General features: G+C 47.4%; 1 protein-coding gene across 1 annotated transcript; it reads right to left on the reverse strand.

Moving 5' to 3' along the window:
* On the reverse strand, positions 377-20159 carry CYP24A1 (cytochrome P450, family 24, subfamily A, polypeptide 1). Its single transcript, NM_214075.2, is given in 12 exon segments — positions 377-1544; positions 4557-4677; positions 4775-4972; positions 5446-5524; positions 6575-6741; positions 10626-10771; positions 11613-11724; positions 12960-13051; positions 15639-15735; positions 17794-17887; positions 19101-19291; positions 19526-20159. Coding segments are annotated over 11 exon segments (1545 nt in total). The 5' UTR covers positions 19784-20159; the 3' UTR covers positions 377-1544; positions 4557-4566.

A 21463-nucleotide genomic window follows, 5' to 3' on the forward strand; every position in this document is an offset into this window, starting at 1 on the left:
AAACCACGTCACATGGGTTATGTAGTTCATCTATCATGTATGCCTGCTTTACAACCAGCCCATTCTGCAGCTGGGAAAATTAAGGCATGGGAAGCCACCGAATATTTTCAAGCTGTGACTGAACTTTAGAACATTGCCCCAACTACAGATCCTAAATCAAATACCATATATACATGGTATTTAAATGACATAAACAAATTGCCACTAGAATACACATGCACAACACACAATTTAAAAATGGTTGATCCACTCCTTAATGCCATAGACTAAACAGACTCAATACCATAGCTAAAGAATTTCAGGATCCTTGAACACAATGATGCCACAGTAAATCATTAAGGTAATCTTAGGTGGGAGGTGGTTTTTTTTTTTTTTTTTTTTTTTTTTTTTTTTTTTTTTGCTTTTTAGGTCTGTGCCCGAGGCATATGGAGGTTCCCAGGCTAGGGGTTGAATCAGAGCTACAGCTGCTGGCCTACACCACAGGTCACAGCAACCCCAGATCCTTAACCCACTGATGCAGTCAGGGATTGAACTTGAAACCTCATGGTTCCTAGTAGGATGGGTTTCCCCTGTGCCACAACAGGAACTCCAGATGGGAGGTTTTGACGTCATCAGAATACTTCCTGAAATAAACACATTCTCTAATTTCCCAATCATGTTTCCATTTCAAAATAGGAAAAAACATAGTTTCATAGGGATCGGATAAGTTTTTGTTTGTTTGTTTTTTGTCTTTTTAGGGCCGCACCCATGGCACATGGAGGTTCCAAGGCTAGGGGTCCAATCAGAGCTGTAGCTGCTGGCCTACACCACAGCCACAGCAATGCAGGATCCAAGCCACGTCTGCGACCTACACCACAGCTCACGGCAACGCCAGATCCTTAACCCACTGAGCAAGGCAGGGATCGAACCCGCAACCTCATGGTTCCTAGTCGGATTCGTTAACCACTGTGCCATGACGGGAACTCCCGGGATCAGATAAGTTTAACCAACATTTAGTTTTGCTGACATTACTAAGCAGTATTTCCCAAATATTATATTAAAGAGTTACAGTAAATGGATTGCCAATATTATCCCGAGTCCGGACCATCTAGCTAGAGTAGGTCTTGCTTTGCGAAATGTAAACTTTTAAGAAGTGGAGAGTCGAGCAGAGACTCTGGTAAGGCAGAGACAGAAACCTTTAGTGACTTTCACCTCCCTATTCTGTCGTGGAAGACACCAAGGTCAACCAGGCAATTCTGCGTAAGTCAGGATGGCGCTGACGTCAGTTACGTGTAAGCCAGCAGTGGATCTTGCAGAACGCCTTGTATTCCAACACTCCATCCGCTTTCCCTGAGTCAGATACAATCTTGATGAATGCCATTATCTCTATGGACAGTACAGCTTCCGGAACAATTGTACAGAAGGAAGGGTATAAACCTAAATGTTCTGTGTATGTTGCTTCAGGTCCTGATTTTTGATGTTTGCTTTCTGGTCATGCAGAAGCCAAAAGCTTCATTCTTGCAGGAGGGTAAAAACTGCCGCTCTTGGTCTTGGTAATAAAATGCCTGGAAAATAATGTATACTCCAATTATACATCAGAAAAGTACAACTGAACAAGAGGAATTTTTAGCAAAAACTAAGTGCTAAAACCAGAAGTGCTCTGGGCTCTTGTGTTTCACCAGGAGAACTGTGCCCATTGTCCCAGCTGAAGACTAGGAGTTTTGAAATGAAGCTGGAATTCTTTTATTATCCTCCTGGATTCAACCTGTTGGGATGTTCAGAATTTGACAAGTGGCCTAATGGTACCAGACACTCAAGAAGGAATTCATTGGGTCTCATTCAAAAATTTCATCTCTCATTGCATGTTTCCAGAAATAATCCACCTATCAGCAAATACACCTTAAGGTGCGGTTAGCAAAGAGCACTAGTTCTAGGCAAACACTAGGAGAGGCTGCTGAAAGGGCCAGGTGATGGGGATTGAGTTTTACCAGGGACATGTAATTCTATAAAGCTGTATGTTGGAAATGCTCCATTTCCACATTAGATGACATTAGCGATTTCCCAGGCTGCCTTTTTAATGACTTCACTAATTAACAGTTCATTTCATTGTGGATTAGGGGAAATGACGAAATAATACATTTTCATCAAGGAAACTATTGCTTGGGCATAAGGCTAAAGTATACTTTATTGTTGTTAATTTAAAGGAATAATTTAGTAGCAATTAAATAGCTGGTATGTGGATATGCTGAAAGTTACGAAGGTAGCATGAGAATTCCCATATTGTCCGAAAAGGCAGTGAATGGTACACTGCAGAAAACCATTACTGTGTATTTAATACAGGCTGATAAATACACACACTTACATGCCAGGGATCTGTCAACCAAGGCCCTGTGGCCCAAGAACTACCCTCTCTTTTTTTTTTTTTGAATTATTTTTTAAATTAAAGTATAGTTGTTCTACAATGTTGTGTTAGTTTCAGTACAGCACAGTGATGTGATAGGTACATATCCTTTTCTGATTCTTTTTCACGATACGTTATTACAAGATATTGAATATAGTTCCCTGTGCTATACAATAAGTCCTCATTGCTTATTTTATTTTATTTTGGTTTTTTTTTTTTTTTGTTTTTGTCTTTTTGTCATTTCTAGGGCCAATCCCGCAGCATATGGAGGATCCCAGGGTCTAATCAGAGCTGTAGCCACCGGCTTACACCAAAGCCACAGCAACGCGGGATCCAAGCTGCATCTGCAACCTGCACCACAGCTCATGGCAACGCCGGATCCTTAACCCACTGAGCAAGGCCAGGGATCGAACCCACAACCTCGCGATTCCTAGTCGTATTCGTCAACCACTGAGCCACGACGGGAACTCCCGTTGCTTATTTTATATACAGCAGTGTGTATCTGTTAATCGCAAACTCCTAATTTATCCCTCCCTCTTTCCCCTTTGGGAACCATGCTTGTTTTCTCTGTCTGCGTGTCCATTTCTGTTTTGTAAATAAATTCATTTATATCATTTTTTAAGATTCCACATAGAAGTGATTTCATATGATATGTCTTTGTCTGTGTTACTTCACTTAGTATGACATTTAGCCATAAAAAAAGAATGAAATAATGCCATTTGCAGTGACACTGGAGTTTTAAACTGGAAGAAAGGGAGGTCATTTCAGTTGTAGGCAATTTCCTGCCTTTGGATACTTGGAGCCAGCTCTAAAGTACCCAGTGCAGCCTGACTGGGGTCTGGGTTTTCTCCAAGCTCCCATTCTTAATCCCCAGAGGTGCTGGGGGTCAGGCCTGGCTGCATGGAAAGTCAATTTCCTCATGGATTTTTATGTTTTTATTAGCTCATGTGCTACCTCCTCTTTTTATAAATAAAGTTTTATTGGAACACAGTCTTGGTAGACAGAATCACGGCCCTCAAAATATGCTTGGATCCTAATCCCCAGAACCTGTGAATATGTTACTTTGCATTGCAAAGGGGATGTTGCAGGCATGATTGAGTTTCTGCATCTTAGATGGGGAGATTCTTCTTCTTTTTTTTTTCAGGGCCACACCCCCAGCATATGGAGGTTCCCAGGCTAGGGGTCGAATCGGAGCTGTAGCCAATGGCCTACGGATCCATGCAGGATCCAAGCCACGTCTGCAACCTCTACCATAGCTCACAGCAACACCGGATCCTTAACCCACTGGGCAAAACCAGGGATTGAACCTGCATCCTCATGGATGCTAGTTAGATTCGTTTCTGCTGAGCCACAACAGATACTCCAAATGGGGAGATGATTCTGAATGATATCCTGGCCAAGAGATACACAGAAGGAGGTGGGATTTGAAGCCTGGAGAGGACCTCAACTCTCTTTGGTGGCTTCGAAGATGGAGGAGGAGGTCTTGAACCTAGGGATGCAGTGGCCTCTAGAAGCTGAGAATAGCTCTCAGCGGACACAAGAAAACAGGAACCTCAGTCCTACAATCATAGGAAACGAACTTCTGCCAACAAGAGAAATTTGCAAGGAAAGAGACTCTTCCCTAGAGCTCCTGGAAGGAACACAGCTCTGCCAACTGACACACTGTGATTCTAGCGTGGTGCTGGATTTCCGACCTACTGAATGGTTAAGATAATAATGTGTCATTTAACACAAGTTTTAGTAATTTCTAAGTAGTTGTTTTTTAGGAATTTGTTATGGCAGCAATAGAAAACTAATACACCAGCCACCCCTAGTCAGTGGCCAATTGTGTGAGGCTGTACCCAGGTGGAGTTACGTGGACACGAGGGAGACCTAAAAGCCTAAAATATTTATTTGCCAACTGGTCCTTTACAGAAAAAGTTTGCCCCTGCCCCAACCTCGACAGCAAAAACCATTACAGCAGCCTGCATTTGGAGCACTTAGGTGATGTCAGGCTCTGGGCTGAGTATTTTGCATTCACATCAACTGTCTGGATGGACACAATTTTGGTCCCCGTTTTATAAATGGAAAAAGAAAAACGAAGGCAGAAAGGCTAAGCAACTGCTCAAGGTCACCCAGTGAGTCAGCAGTGGGGAGAGAATGGCCAATGGCCATTTTCTGTGCCCCAGATGCTCACCTGAGGCCTCCTATCGCTGGCAGAATGCGATGGGGAGCTGCCGGTTGGGTACCAGGATGCCCAGGTGAAGCATTCCGACAGGCTCGCTGTCTGTGGCTACGATGGCATATTTGCGGATGATCTAGAAAACAGAAGAACAAAAAAGCAGAATTCCTCCTTCTCTCCCACCTTGAGGAAGAGCCCAGAACACAGCAGCACAGATCTGGTCAGGGTCTTACCCAGCACAGAGCCAAGTGGAGCTGCAGCTCGGCTAATCGGCGACCAATGCACATTCTCTTCCCAACGCCAAACGGAAGGTGGGCAAAAGGGTTGATCTTTTTCTTCTCTTGAAGCCATCGTTCGGGCCTAAACTGACTTGAATCTTCAAAATTTTCTTCATTGGTTCCCAACACATACGTGTTTAGCATCAACACGGTCTAAAAACATAGCAGACACACAAAGCACGTAGTAAGCGGAAGAAAACGTTTGACTAGCAACATTTTCAACCGCAATCACCTTACGCATGTGAAAGTAACCCACCAATTTATGCCAACATGTATTGAGTGCTTGAAATGTGCCAGGGAATAAGCAGGTCAAGACCTTTACAATTCTGCATCACCTTCTCACCACAATCCCATGCGGTAGGTGGTATTAATATTCCCATTTTCCAGATAAGAAAGCTGAGGCTCACGGAGGTTATGTCACTCACTCAAGGCTATACTTGAATCCAGTCTCTCTGTCCCCATTATTCCTAATACTATATTAGGCAACATAGCAACTACACACTGCAACCTACATATTTCCAAAATGAATGCTCTCCCAGTACAAACGTAGAGGGAGATCTGATGGGTATGTGGGAAGGGTACCTTTCAAAGCTCTGTAAGGTACAGACTGTACAAATGCTACTTACTCCTTTGGGTAAAGCATACTCCCCCAGAACCATGGCCTTGTCAAGAGTCCGTGTGGTAAATGGCACGCTCGGTGTAAGCCTGAAAACACAACATCAGAGCTGTTAAGATGAGCGCCGACCAAGCTCTGGAGAATGCAGCTTCTGGTTAAATAAGCAATTGCTTCTGGGTAAATAAATAATGGGAACATGATCCCACCTCTTCAGAAAGAAGTTCTGTCTCTTTCTTCCCAGTATTTACACCTCGCGCTTTTATTCCTTGTGTTATCATGTCATTTATATCCCCAAGCACAAGCTTGCTTCAAAGCTGTGGGTAGTGGTTTTGCCATTTCAGCCTAGACTTCCAATGGGTATGTTTTTCAAGCTTTGCCCTCAAGCTTGTTGTTTGCTTTAGGTTTCTTCCATCCACCCTTTATGAAGGCAAAGCCATTCCCTTCTAATCCTAAAATGTTGTGAGTTTTGTTTTTCCAGAAAAAGAATTTTCAAAAAACACTTTTTTGTTTGTTGGTTTTTAAGGCCGGACCTGCGGCATATGGAGATTCCCAGGCTAGGGTTCAAATGCAAGCTACAGCTGCCAGCCTACACCACAGCCACAGCAATGCCAGATCTGAGCCGCACCTGTGACCTACACCACAGCTCATGACAATGCCAGATCCTTAACCCACTGAGCAAGGCCAGGGATCGATCCTGCATCCTCATGGATACTAGTCAGGTTTGTTACCACTGAACCACAACTGGAATTCCTCAGAGAACATTTTATATAGAGGCTCAAAAACAAAGATGTCTCTGTCTTATATAATAATATGGTGCCTTGCTGAGCTTTCATCTCATATCATTCAATCATGCCCCTCATCTTAATTATTGCTTATAGCATCCATTAGAGTATTATTATAATTATCATCAATTTGAAGGGGAAGACTATGGCTTTCCCAGATTTAATAGAATCTGCCCAAATGATTCAGGAAATGAATAATAAGAACAGAATAGGGTTTGAGGCCCCCCTTTTTTTGCAGTTTGATAAATGTTTATGAATCAACCATGGGAGCTTGTCTGCAGAAGGGGGACCCCTTATTGTGTCCTGAAGAGGACAGCTTTCTGAGATATGCATATTGGCTGCGGCACGTGTTCTTACCTCATGGATTCTTTCAGACAGGCTTTTAAATACGGCATATTCCTCAAATCCTCCGCCCGCGGCATCTGATTCTCAGGCAGTACACTCTGAATTTCCTTCAGCAGCTTTTGTTGCACGTGGGGATTACGGGATAAATTGTAGAGGATCCACATTAAGCTGTTTGCTGTCTGAAAACCCAATGGACATGAACTTGAGTTTTTCTGCCAGGAAACTGCCTTAAAACCAGTATGATCTACACCAAAGGCAGTGCCTTCCACCTTGTTCTGCAGATATACATTATTGAGGCTTTTGCACTTATCCTTGTTGGCTGTGCCTCAAACAAAGACCATAGATGAAAAGACAGATTTAGTTTACAAAACACATTGATTAATAATACTTCTTTCCTGAAGGAACCAAAGTAGAATTCTTCCAATCCTCAGCTGCATTAGGACACAAAATACACCTTGGTACAAAAACTTAACACAAGGGAGGGTATGGAAAACCAGTGAAACGAAAATCAGATAGCCACGATTGCAATAATATCAATTTTCAGGTCCTGATAACATTTCATGGTTTGCAAGACTTTACCACTGGGGGGAACCTGGGTGAAGGATTCTAGGAATCCACCCTTATTTTTTCCCAAGAACTGCATGTGAATCTATAATTATCTCAAAATAAAAAATAAGTTTAAACGGCTTAATGTAAAAAAATTAGGAGTTCTCATTGTGGCTCAGTGGTTAATGAACCCGACTAGCATCCATGAGGATGTGGGTTCGATCACTGGCCTCACTCAGTGGGTTAAGGATCCAGCGTTGCTGTGAGCTGTGGTGTTATGTTGCAGATGCAGCTCGGATCTGGTGTTGCTGTGGCTGTGGTGTAGGCCAGCAGCTGTAGTTCCAATTCGACCCCTAGCCTGGGAACCTCCATATGCCTCGGATGTGGCCCTAAAAACACACACACAAAATAACGATAATGTGGAAATTGACCCAGGAGAGTCAGACAGAGACCTTAGGAGTTGCTGATAAAAATTGTGTTAAAAAAAAATTTTTAGTGCTGATGCACAAGAAATTGCATTTCTGGATTTAAAAAGAAAGTTGTGGGGGTTTTTTGGCCACACCCTCCGACGGTACCACAAAATAAAAAGGCATTATTTATACCCAGGGTTTCAGGCTCAAGCAAAGGGCCCTGATAGGAGAGGGCCACTGCCCAAATAAGAAATTCTAGGATCAAGTTTAATATTTTAAGGAAACAGCCATAATTTCTGACAAAGACTCATGGTCTCTTTTTTTTTTCTTCTGTCTTTTCTAGGGCTGCACCTGCGGCATATGGCCTATGGAGGTTCCCAGGCTAGGGGTTCAATCGGAGATGTAGCTGCCGGCCTACACCACAGCCACAGCAACGCGGGATCCGAGCCACGTCTGTGACCTACAACACAGCTCACGGCAACGCTGGATCCCCAACCCACTGAGCAAGGCCAGGGATTGAACCCACAACCTCATGGTTCCTAGTCAGATTCGTTAACCACTGTACCACGACAGGAACTCCTACACTTTTTTTTTTTGACTCAAGGTCTTTTAAGTGACATCCTTTATTTCCTTTCCAAAGGCAAGGAGAATTAAAAAAAAAAAATTGGCAGAAATAAGCAGTGCAGCTTTTAGCTTCATGATATTCACCACTGGTCGTCTTATATATTTGTTTTTTAGGCCTATTTTTGGCTAATGTAAGCCAAATATTCCCATCAAAATGGTCATTGTGTCCTCTCTCTGCAGACATGAAGACGCTTTTGCTAAGTGCTATGTGCCACGCACAGAAATGAGCAAAGTGCAGGACACTTTGGTGCCCATGGTATTTATTATTTTTGGAAGAAGATGCCTCCAAGCAGCCTTCTTCATGTCAGAGGGCTGGCAGCCTCAGCTGCAAATAAACCTGGATGTCATTCTTACAAGAGTCCAATTGACAAAACAGGAAGAGGGCGTAGCCACCAAATGAGATCCACTTTCAAATTTCTCTGATTTTCCAAATGTGACTTTCAGAATAGCCAGGACTAAAAAAGAAACAGATTTGAACTGTATCAGTGGGTCCCTTACCGCAAGTACTAAACAGAGTTTCCAAAAGGCAGATAACTGTAGCTTTCACCAAAGCCTTGTAAGACGGCCCTGGCCTGTGAGGCTGAATGAAGGGGAAATGGCCTGAAAAACTTCTTGGGCACCAAGTATCCCGCTTGACCTCTGCGGAGCAGACCTAGCTCATGGCTGGCCTTCCTGCTTCCTTCCTCTCTCTGCCAGTCCATCCTGCATCCTCCAGCCAGAGCCCAACTTTACAGAGCATCAATTTGATCAAGTTACTCCCTTGTTTGAAACACAGCAAGAGCTTCCCATCACAGGTGTAATAAACCTGAACACCTTCCTAAGGCTCCTGGTTAACAGGTCCCATCAACTTCCCCAGTGTCAACTCTGACCACATGTACCCCGGTCCACCCCTCTTTCTGCCCCAGGGCCTTTGCATGTGCTGTTTCCTCTACATGGAGTCCTTTTCCACCAGATTTTCCCTTGGCTGGCTCCTGCCCCTGATTCCAGGGTCAGTTCCAGGATGACATCCTCAGAAAGGGACCACCTCCCCTATCTCTCTATTACTTTACCCTGGCAGCTTCCTGCCTGTCCTGGAGCACTGTCTGAAATGATTCTATTGCATTGACCATTCCCCATGACCATTCAAGTTCCACGAGGGGGAGAGGTTCATGATGCTGTCTTAAGCACCTGGAACAGTGCACAGAGCAGACACCCAATAGTGCCTAAATTCTTTCATTTATTGAACAAGTATTTCTTGAGCACCTACTATGGGCCAACAGCTATTCTACACCCTAGGAATGCGGCAGGGGACAAAACCCAGTCATCACTGTCATGGAGCCCACATTCCAATTGAAAAAAAGCATAAGGGGGAAAGCTTTGGTTTTGTCACTCTAAGGAGCCGCTCAGGGATTTAATAAGTAAATGAGTTGACATAAGTTCCCAGGTTTTTTTTGGCTGTGCCTCCAGCATGCAGAAGTTCCGGGCCAGGGATCGAACTCTCATCACAGCAGTGACAAGGCCAGATCCTTAATCACTAGGCCTCCAGGGAACTCCCATAATTCCCACTTTTGACAGCCTTCTGGAGCATGAGGAGAAGTTAGAATCTTTCTATTCCCTGCTGCAGAAAACCCTATTTTTTGTTCAGACCAGAAACATTATAGAACTGGGGAAATACGGCACAGAAATGAGCTGGTGTACATTCTTCTTCGAGGTGACAGGTGTAGCAGGTGTTGGGCCTGTGAGGAATATTAACTTCATCACTCAATAAGAGCTCAAAAAAACGCACCAAAGGTGATGAAACCCACCTAAATGTTTATCAGCATTTGTGCTTGGTGTTTGGCTACACTGTGTACCTACGAGAAGGATATTGCAGACAGAATTGTGGTATTTAAAATGAGCTGTTCATTTAAATTGAATGCAAGTTTCCCCACACTCCCTCTGCTAACAATTTTAAGCAGAAAAAAATATTATTGGGCTAGCTGAGAGGATTCCAATATTTTTAGACTCAATAACAACCACAGCGAACTATGGCATTTCAGGCTAATATGCACAACTACCTAAAATATATCCAATAGTTAAAAACCTAGATTATCGACCTCGCTGTGGTGTAAAGTGTTCCTGTTTCTGAATTCCTATAGCAGCTTGCACATTTGTCATGGCGCTGATATCCTGCTCTGGATTTTTTTACATCTCTAGAACACATGAATTTTTCTTTCTCTCTCTCTCCCTCTCTCTCTTTTTTCCCTCTTCGACTGCCCCATGGCATACGGAGTTCCTGGGCCAGGGATCAGATAGCTATAGTTGCAAGAATTTTTCTATCATTTGTTTAAGCACCAAGGCTGTGCACTGGGTCCCCACAGACTCACGGGAGACTTTTTATTTTTGCGAAGCTAATGCTCAGTCAATCCTTGTGGAATGGGCGAGTTGGATGACCACGTCAAATGCATCATCGAAAAGACCTCACAGCCCACTGACGGGTGCACGAAGGCCGGGGCCACTCTTACCGTTTCTATCGCAGCCAGCTGGAGTTCTGTCACAGACGCATACAATTCCTTCTTGGAAAGCTGATTGTGGTGATAAATATCACACAGAAAATCCGCGCTGGGCTGCTCAGCATATTTCTCTAACCGGTGGTCGATACAAGATTTGACTGTTGGGGAAGAGGGAAAGGGAGAGGAAGTCAGTTGCAAATTCGGATGAGGAAAAGAACGAAGGGGAATTCTGGGTGCTATTCTCCTTGCAGCACGCAAAGGGCCTTTTCTGGCCATTTCACACCTTGACCATTTGTTCCATACAGTAATACTGCCTCGTTTAATGGACAAGGATGGGCCAGTGCCCGCCCACATGAGCAGGGCTTCTCACGAATCCCCTGGGCATCTTTGTAAAATGCAGATTCTAGAGTTCCCATCGTGGCTCAGTGGTTAACGAATCCGACTAGGAACCAAGGGGTTGCGGGTTCGATCCCTGGCCTTGCTCAGTGGGTTAAGGATCCGGTGTTGCCGTGAGCTGTGGTGTAGGTTGCAGACGCAGCTCGGATCCTGTGTTGCTGTGGCTCTGGCGTAGGTTGGCAGCTACAGCTCCGATTCAACCCCTAGCCTGGGAACCTCCACAGGAGTGGCCCTAGAAAAGGCAAAAAGACAAAAAAATAAAATAAAATGCAGATTCTGATTCAAAGGTTCCGGGGTGGGTCTGGAAGTCTGATTGCTAACAAGCTGCCTACTGATGCTAAGGCTGGTCTGCAGTCACGTTAAGTGGGATCCTCTGACGCCAAGGCTCTTGCTTTCGACCACTCCCGGCTCCCAAAGAGGACGCCAGAAAACTACCTCCTGCCTTTTCCTGAGAATTCACCTGCACGGGGCGATCCCCGAACTCCTGAGTCTGCCAAGCCCAAAAGAATCAGGGGGAGCAACGCCATCCAAAGACAGAAGATCCTCCTGACCTTCCGGGCACAGCTCGGGGACAGGGCTGCTGGGCGCCTGTGGCCACACTACCTGACTTGAAGATGGTGTCCCAGGCCAGCGTGTGGGCCTGCCAGACCTTGGTGTTGAGGTTCTTGTGCAGCTCGACGGGGGTGACCATCATCTTCCCGAACGTGCTCATCATCTGTGGGGACACAAGCGCCCTGTCGGCCCTTCTTCCTCCCAAAGACGACTCCTGCTCTGCAAGAGAGGCTTTCGGAGCAACCGCGCCCTTTGCTCCCCCGAAGGTCGGAACGTCAAGGACCCCCCTCCCCCCGGGGCTCCAGGTCCCTCCCGGACCTTCCGATGACATATGATAATCATCTTTGGGAGGCTCTTCCACTGGGTGTGTTGAATTAAAAAATCTCATCTTACGATCTCAACATCAACAAGTAAGAAAGGAATGCTATAAATCTCAAATCCACTTCAATTTCCCTTCATTTCCAAACCTTGGCCATTCTTAAAACCAGTTTCACAGTGTCTGCTATCGCCACATACACCTAAACAATCCAGATATTTTTAATATGAAAATTTTCAGGGAGTTCCCGTCGTGGCGCAGTGGTTAACGAATCCGACTAGGAACCATGAGGTTGTGGGTTCGATCCCTGCCCTTGCTCAGTGGGTTAACGATCCGGCGTTGCCGTGAGCTGTGGTGTAGGTTGCAGACGCGGCTTGGATCCTGCGATGCTGTGGCTCTGGCATAGGCTGGTGGCTACAGCTCCGATTTTCCCTAGCCTGGGAACCTCCATATGCCACGGGAGCGGCCCAAGAAATGCCAAAAAAAAAAAAAAAAAAAAAAAAAAAGACAAAAAAACAAGAAAAAGAAAATTTTCAGACTCTCTTAACAATAGTTTTGTTTTTGGGGTTTTTTTTTTTTTTTTTGAGGTTTTTCCATTTTAACCTCAGAGACCAGTTTTGTTTTGTTTTCTTTTCTGTTTTGGCTGCCCCACGGCACAGGGAGTTCCCAGAGCAGCAATCAGATCCAAGTCGCAGTTGCAGCCTACGGGTGTTTGCTGAAGCTGCGGCAATGCCAGATCCTTAACCCACTGTGCTGGGCCAGGGATCGAACCTAGGTCCCAGGATTCCAGAGACGCTGCTGATCCTGTTGTGCCACAGTAGGAACTCCTAAAAACAGTATTTTAATCAACTGACCTTTAATAGAAAATACTTTCACCTTGTCTGACCATGATTTAACATGCTTCTCTATTATAAGTGCATAGATGCTTTCATTCATGAAAACACATGTTAAAATTGAACACTTAACTATTGTAAGAAAAATACGTGTGGGTGGCACTCGTGGGGACACTGTGCTGCACGTTTGTTAAGTTCTGTAAGTGCTTAGTAAGGAAAACCGCTCTTTGGGAACAAGGAGACCCTTACTGTTTTGATGGCCGTGATGAAGTTCAAGGCTTCCTCCCCTGCATCCTTCTGAAGGAGCCCAAATCTCTTCTCATAGAGCACAAGGCAGATGCCTGTCATTGAAAATAAGACGCACGGTTACCATACACAGCAGCATCGGAGTCTATGATCAGCGGGCTGCGAGAGGCTTGAGTCTGTTTCATAAAAGTAAGGTCTTTTCGTAGAACAGAGAAAAAGCAAACATCTGTGAGAAACGATCTCCGGGTCCAATGACTCAGAGCCTCCTGATCAGAAGGGGCACTGTTGGTGTTCCCATCGTGGCTCAGCGGAAACGAATCTGACGAGTATCCATGAGGATGCAGGTTCGATCCCTGGCCTCGCTCAGTGGGTGAAGGATCCGGTGTGTAGCTCAAAGACACAGCTCGGATCTGGGATCTGGCATGGCCTTGGCGTAGGCCAGTGGCTACAGCTCTGATTTGACCCCTAGCCTGGGAAACTCCATATGCCTCCAAGGGTGCAGCCCTAACACACACACACACACACACACAAGGAAGAAAGAAAGAAAGAAAAGGCACTGTGAAGATGCAGCCATTTTTATACATGAATGAACCTCTCCGGCAATGTGGTGCTTTTCTCAGAGTTTACCCAGGGTGTCACACATTGTTAATGGCCTCCCCAATACTCACTCGCTCCCATTCCTTCCCTAGGAGAACCCTGCTTTTATTTAGGTGGTCAGTATATCAATCCAGAGGCAACAAATCAGGGTTAATCTAAGACAGTTCTGTTCCTCGATTTTCCAGGCTTCCTGTAGCAGCCGGAAGAGCCACAGGACCTACATCTGGCCAAGGAGACCCAAGGAAAACATTTTGGCTTTCTTGATAAAGGAGAGAAGTACAGCTGGCTTAGCTCTTCCCTCTTCCCTTCGTGCTTTTGCCTAGGATGCAGAGGTGAGGCCAGGGTGGATGAGGAGGAAGAGGCAACAGGCTCAGGTCCTCAGGGACCTCACTGAGTACCAGCTGTGGACTGGCTTCCTCGAGACTTCGCGTGATGCTGGACAGTAATTTGCAAACCGCCATGGTCAGGTTTCCTTTGACTTGCAAAGGAATGCATTTGATACTCCTTAATTTGGGTATTTCCAGTGGACAATTTCCAAAACACAGACTTTTCTTTCTCCTCTATAATCATTCCTTGTTTTTGCTCCTTTTCCCTTGACACCTTCTGTGGATTTCTTATTGGCACGGAGCTTTCTAAGGTGCCAACTTTCAATGTTAAATGTGTAATGTGTCCACAACTTTTTTTTTTTTAGGGCCGCACCTGCGGCATATGGAAGTTCCCAGGCTAGGAGGTGAATTGGAATGTAACTGCTGGCCTACACCACAGCTCACAGCAACACCAGATCCTTAGCCCTCTAAGCAAGGCCAGGGATCGAACCTGCCTCCTCATGGATGCTAGTCTGATTCGTCTCCACTGAGCCATGACAGGAACGCTTAATGTGTCCATGGCTTTAAAAGAGGTTGATCTGATGGGGAGACAGGTCAGAACAGGAACCTCCATCCTGGGGCACCCTCTCTAATCCCTCACATGAGCAGCCAAGTGAGATTCTTCCTGCGAATCAGCCCAGGCCACCTTCCTGCTAAAAGCAAGGACTCTGGGCTCAAAGCTGTTGGTCCTCCCTGGTCAACACAGATTGATAAGCCTTGGCCATCCTCTGCCCATGACATGCTCCAGTCATTCGAACTCCCTGCTTGGCACTCAACATCTGTTCCTTCTGCCTGGAACATTCTGCCTTCTTTCGCTTTCACCTGGCAAACTCCTACTCGTCCTTGAGCTCTTGGCTGAGATGGTACCCCCTCCCTGGAGCAGCTGCTGACTGCACTCAGCTAAGCAGCCCTCCCAGGTTCTCCCCCAGCCTTGGACCCCAGGAGTCAAGTGCTCACTATTCTACTGAAACTGCCCTGTTCCCCTGCCTCCATCCCCACTGGGCGGTGAGCACATCAAGGCAGGGCTGTTTTCTGTGCCCAGCGTGGTCCTTAAGGACAGCGATTAAGCTCCCTTCTCTTTGGAATCTTCCATGGCTCAACATCTGACTCGAAGTAAAAGTTCCTACAGGGACCTTCAGGCCTTGGCTTAATCTTCTCACCTCCTCTTCCCCCTCTCCTTATAATCCACTCACACAGCATCCTTGGAGTTCGTCAGAGACATCCTTCAAGCTTCTACCCCAGGGCATTTGCACTTCCTGTCTCTGTCCAGCCTTCCCACAAATACTGGGTGGCCTGCTTCTTGCCTTCCTTAGGCCTCACCTCAAGTGTCTCCTTCCCAAGCAAAGGTCTCTCATCTGGGAACCTATCTTCTTTCATGACTCCCTTACTCTTTGCCAGAGTGTATGTTAAAATATGTTTATTTATTGATTGTCACCCCATCTGAGCTCCATGCGATCAAGGATGTTGCCTGTTACCTTTACTGCTGTGTCCCCAGCACGGTGCCTGGCACATAGCAGGTATTCAGTCAATGTTTGTTGAATGCCTACATAAACAATCCAGAGTGTAAAGCATCACTCAAGTACCTGAAAGCATTAAGAGGGCTGCAATGGCCTTTCCTGGTCAACAATAGTATATGATTACTGAGGAGCTGTGGACAGAGCCACAATTGTTTGCAAAATCCCTTCAAAATCAAATGACCAAAATGGTAAGGGCAACTTACTTTCGAATGACCATTTGTTCAGCTCGCTGTATAAGTCTTCAATGCAGCCTCTCTCGTCACAGAGCTCATCTATTCTACTCATAAAATCAGCCAAGACCTTAAAAGAAAAAAATCACAAAAGACCCCCGTCGGTCACTGAAGGAAAACACAAATTCCAAGCTCAGTAAGCTGGCTGCAGGTTTTGCTACTTTGTACATTCACTGCCCATAAGGTTATTCATTCTGAATCATCACTAATTATATATTTGCACTTGGAAGTTCATCTCTGCCCCACCACCCTTGTCCTGGGTTACTTCCTGAGCTCTCCCAGCAGCCTCCCTGAAGCTTAAGTTTCAGCTTTTGATCTAAATTTAAGAAAAGGAAAACATTTCTTCTAATCAGAATGGAGACTAAACCACAAAGCAGCCAGGGTCCCCGTGGGCACAACATCTCAAGGCCTCTGGCCGTCTTGAGACTTGCCACCTCCACAGCTGGGCCGGCAAACATTTCCTTCTTGGATAGTGTGGTATGAAGGGTGCTGAGCTGAGAGCCGGGAAACCTGTAAATTCTGGACGTAAGCTCCTTCACTAAAGAGCTCTGTCACCTTGGGCAGGTCTTGTAAGGTCCCTAGTTTCCACCAGGGTTTTAGATGATGAATGCTTTGAATTTAATGAGGTTGGTGTAGAACCAAGCGCTGTCGGAAGTGTATTACCTTAGCTGATCCTAGAAACAACCTCGGGAGGTCAGGAGCTCTGTCATTTTCCCCATTTCCTGGGTAACAGGTGAAAACACTGGGGCTCACAGAGTGACGAAGGCACTCTCTCTCTCGGACACATCACAGATAAGGGGCCATGCTGGGGTCTAGACCAGGGTATATGCGACGACAGAATTCTCCGATGGAACTAATAGGCATGTTAATTTGTCCACACAGCACATTGAAAAGCACTTTGAATTTGTTACCATCCAAAAAAAGCCAGAGATGTCACATGAACACATGACTTTTCCACTAGTCATCAACCTAGTAATACTTACTAGGTCTGTGGACACTGGGTCTGCATTGCCACGTGGCAAGCATTGGCCAGACCTGGGCAGCTGTCCCCTCTGGAAAGAGTTCTGTTTGCTAAACTCCTTACTGGGCCTGCCTTATACATTTATATGAATCACCTGGCCCTTGGAGGCTTCTCGGTTTGCAATCTTTCACCTGTAAGATCCTATGTGGGACCAGTTCAAAATAAACAGCCAGAGTGAACGGAAGGAAAAAAAGGTCACCATAAGCCTATATCTCTCCCCCTTTGGTCCCCTGCTGGCTAAGGGATAATGCCTAAGTACCTTAGCATGGCACAAAAGTATTATCAAGACCTGCACTCTGCCCTGCACCATTTCAGACAAAGCTTTAGTTCATCTGCACTGAACATACTGTTCTCTGAACACACCATCTCATGCCTCCATATTTTCAGCAGGCTAATCTCTCTACCTGAACGCCTTTCTCTACCTTCTCTGGCTTGCATACTCCTACTCATCCTGCAAAACCCAGCTCTAATGTCATCACTGAGGAATTTTTATCGCATTATCGCATTTAATCCTCATAGTAAACCTAGGGAGTAGGAATGGTTACGTGTAGTTGAGAGACTGGAAAACTGAGAGAGTTAAATGATACAGTCAGATTCCATAGCTAAGGGGTGGGAAGCGGATGTTCAAACCCAAGGTTGCAGAATGTCAAAGTCTAGGCTCCTAGACTCATCATGATATTACTTTAACAGAAAGCAAAGGAGGGAGGAGGAGTTCCCGTCACGGTGCAGCAGAAATGAATCCAACTAGAAACCATGAGGTTGCAGGTTCGATCCCTGACCTTGCTCCATGGGTTAAGGATCCAGTGTTGCTGTGGCTGTGGCATAGGTAGGTGACTACAGCTCCAATTAGACCCCTAACCTGGGAACCTCCATATGCTGTGGGTGCGGCCCTAAAAGGACAAAAGCCAAAAAAAAAAAAAAAAAAAAAAAAAGAGGGAGGAATAAGGGTTTGGGCGAGGAGGATGTGGAGAGGAATGAGAAGAGAAAGGCTTCTGAATCACCCAAAATGCCTCCTTTTTTCCCTGCACTTTGTCGCTGTGACTTGAAGCGCCACTAACATCCCTCCATCCCCAAGAGAACCGGGAAAGCTAACCCCCGTCTGCAAACCTCATTGATTTTGTTGTCCAGCTTCATAACTTCCATGGGTTTCATTAGTTTCTTTTGAAAGGCACTCCTGACCCTCTGCCAGTCTTCTCCTTCCCTGGGAGAGAAGCAGAAGTATATTTAGAACAAACGGAAAGGAAAAGAATGAAGAAGCAGAGGGACCGCCAGCTCCGCGACTGCATAAACTATATAATCAAATGAACACAGAATCAAGCCAAGAAATGCCCAGAGATGATTAGCATTGGAATATTTGGGGTTGGTTTGACAATGTGATGAATAAGCACCTTTTCTTCCAGCCTAAGATTGCACCAGAAAAGTGAAGCCCAGATAATTTGGGTTCAGGGCTTTTCAGGTGCACTTACTGGGGTTGGATGGGGAGGCCAGTGGCCTCAGATCCCAGCAGTAAGAGTGGGCATCTCAACACCTACCTCCCCAGCCACTCAGATCAGTTTGAGGGAAAAAAAACCTTTCATCTTTCAATCTATTGAATTGGGTTGAAAAGCACATTCACAGAACATCGAATTTAGAATTTTGCCGTTGTCTTCCAGTAACATATAATCAGAGATTCCCTGGAATTGTAAAAAGCCCGTTCTCATCGTGAATCCTTTTGCACTTGCCCTAGAGCTGACAACACAGACCGTGATGCACCATGCCTTAATATGATTTTTAATTCTAATAATTACATCCTGAAAAATACAGCTCTTAGGCATTACAGCTTGGGGGTAAAAAGTGCTAGCTTGTTCCATGCTAACAACTGAGACGCCAAGGAATCATATCCTATCATAGGATTTCTCCCTCCTAAAATGTAACCTCCACCACACCCCATCTCACGCCAGCTTCCCAAGGTGGTCTATGTCCTAACTCCCCCAGTCTCCTTTACAAGGGAAGGTCCTTGTCAAAAGCAAAAGGAGTTAACGTCTGGCATTTGAACTTCCAAGAGGGGTTCACAGAAGTTTAGGGGTTAATTTTGTGTGTATAACACGTTTGCCTGGCATGTTACCTTCAGAACTTCATCCTGCCGAGAGTCTGGACACCACAATTTGTAATAATTTTTATTTTCTTTTATTGCGTTTTGATGGAAAGGCCTGGCCCAGTCCAGGTGCCAGGGAGAGAAAACCAGTGTTGGATGCGCAACACAGCTATTCCTGAACCCCCTCTAGTCCATGCAAAAGCCCGTGACAACAGCAGGTAGTGGCTTCTGCGTTCGCCTGCATCACAAGAGCTCAACTCCAGAGAACCCTAATTCCCGGCCCCTTCCCCATTTTCAAGCGCAATTTTCAATCAGCCCCCATCCTGCCTCTTGGACTCACAGGATCAGCAGCCCATAGCCCTCCTCGCGATAGTCGCGATAGGCCTTCCACGGTTTGATCTCCAGCCGCTGGGGGTGCGCGCTCTCGGTGCGGTAGAGCGCTTCCAGCAGGCACGGCGAGCCCAGGTGCACGGAGTCGAAGGAACCCAACTTCATGCGGAAAATCTTGCCATACTTCCTGTGGTACTCCGCCTGCAGCGAGCCGGGCAGGTGCGAGGTCAGGGCGCATCCCCTGCGGTCAGGAGAGCGCTTCTCCCTCCTCCCGCCTCCTTCCTCCCGGGGGGCCGGGGACCGCTGGAGCTGGGACCGCTGGAGCTGGGACCCCTGAGCGCACCGTGCACCGCGCGCCCCAGCTCCACGCTTCGGGGAGGATGTGGAGAACAAGGCAGGGAGCGGGAGGGACTTGGGGTGCGACGAGGCATTTACCAGCGTATCGTGCTGTTTCTTGAGCCCCCCTTTCCAGAGAATCTCCAGCAGGCTGCCCAGCAGTGGCCACCTGGTGGGACCCGGCAGGGCGGCCGCGTCTTGCGTCTCGCCGGGTTGCTCCATTGGGCAGAGAGGCACCTCCTTCGACCGTCGGGGCACGCAAGCCGTAGATGTCACGGGTCTGGGGGGCTGCCCCAGGCTGCGCAGCTGCTGTAGTAAAGCTGCAAGGGAGCCGCTCTTGCTGATGGGGGAGCTCATGGCAGCAGGTACACCAGGCGCTAGGGATCGTGCAGGGACTGGGAAGAGTGAGGTTGCTAAAAAGGAGCCCGGCGAGCTTTGGGGGCTTGACAGTTCTGGGAAAGAGAGGCCAAAGGAGCAGCAGGTGTGATGGAGAGGGCAGAAGAGGGACAGACAGCAAAAAAGACCTCGGCGAGGATGCTCAACGCTGCACCGCGCGGCGGCCTCACGGAGCGATGCTCGCCGAGCGCTGGCCCCGGGGGCTGAGGAGCGCCCCAGGGAGTCGGATGTCTCTTGGAAGAGGAAAGGAAAGGAGGCGAGTCCGCCTGTAGGTTGCAAGTCTGACTTCCAAATCTGGAGCCGCGAAGTGGAGGCGTCTAAGAGGGTAGAGGAGATGCTGCCGGCGCCGCGCTTTCCTCCTGTCCCTCTCCCTGCTCCATGCCGGGGACCATGTATTTATGGAGTCAGGGCAGGCCCTGGGTGGCCAATGAGCACGCTAAGTGGGGCGGAGTGGGTTGCGGCTGGCCAGGCCTGGAGGGACGCAGGACCCGGGGCGGGGGATAGGATGGAGTCAGCGAGGTGAGCGAGGGCGCCCAGGCCTCGGGTGACCGGTGCGCCGCTCTCCGGGCGGGAACGCCGCGGACTCCACCCCGGAGATAACCCCGGGGAAGGCACGCTCGCCGGAGTTCACCGGGTGTGCGCCGATCGCGCCTCCCCGCCCTCCCCCGGCGGCCAGCAGCCGGCAGCGGCGGCCGCTGCTGCAGCCCCGCGCTTGCACAATCGCGCTGCCGGGCGGGCGAGGTCTCCGAGTGCGGCCCCCCGGAGGGTGCCGGCGCCTGCCGGGGGCCTGGGAGCCCGCGCGCCTCCTGAAACCAGTTTTTGCCAGTCCGGACGGAACTTTTGTTTTTTTGGAGGAAGGTTGCCTTTCTGCACCTCCCAAGGTGGGGAGGGTTTGAGACTTAGTGAACAGCCCCCGAAGAGGGGAGTTAACCTTCGGGTCTTCACCGGGGCCAAGAGGACCGGCTGGGTTTGGAGAATTTCCTGCCTAGCCGCTCCCTCTTGCTGGTTCTGAATGAAGGAATAGGTGAATGAATGAATGAATGAATGCATGCAGGTAAAGCGCCTACAACAGTCCGTAGTCAGCATTCCACCTGAGGGTCGTTTCCTCTCTAGCTGGTCAGGGAATGAGCGGGGAAAGCTCGGCTCGCAGGTGAGGACGCGCCACTTCGTCCGCGCCTATCTGCCCGGTCCCTCCTTTTGGATACCGACCACCTGGAGCAAAAGATGGGCACCTGCAGCATCGAACTGCTGCCCGCCCCATCCCCACCCACCCCGACAAAGTCCATCTTAAGCAAGTGCCTGGAGGCGGCGGGAGTACAAACACACACAGACACACACACAGACACACACACACACACACACACACACACACACACTCTTCTTAGAGTCCTCGTGGCTGGCGAGAGTAGAACTCTGTCCTAAGTGAGGAAGAGAAGTTGGAGGTTTTTGCTGTTTTAGAGTGATTCATGTTTTGCCATTCTGCTCCCATCCAAGAACTACCAGGAGTCAGGGAGGTGAGCGAAGTTCTGTTTCCTCGGAAGGTTTTCAGTCACGTGACTGCTTTATTTTTCACCCTCCTGTTAAATCCTTCCCTGGCCAGTTGATTGTAAACTTTTAGCTCGTTCCTTGAGAACCTTTTGC

The sequence above is a fragment of the Sus scrofa genome, chromosome 17 (genome assembly GCF_000003025.6).
Source record: "Sus scrofa isolate TJ Tabasco breed Duroc chromosome 17, Sscrofa11.1, whole genome shotgun sequence".
Lineage (NCBI taxonomy): Eukaryota > Metazoa > Chordata > Mammalia > Artiodactyla > Suidae > Sus > Sus scrofa.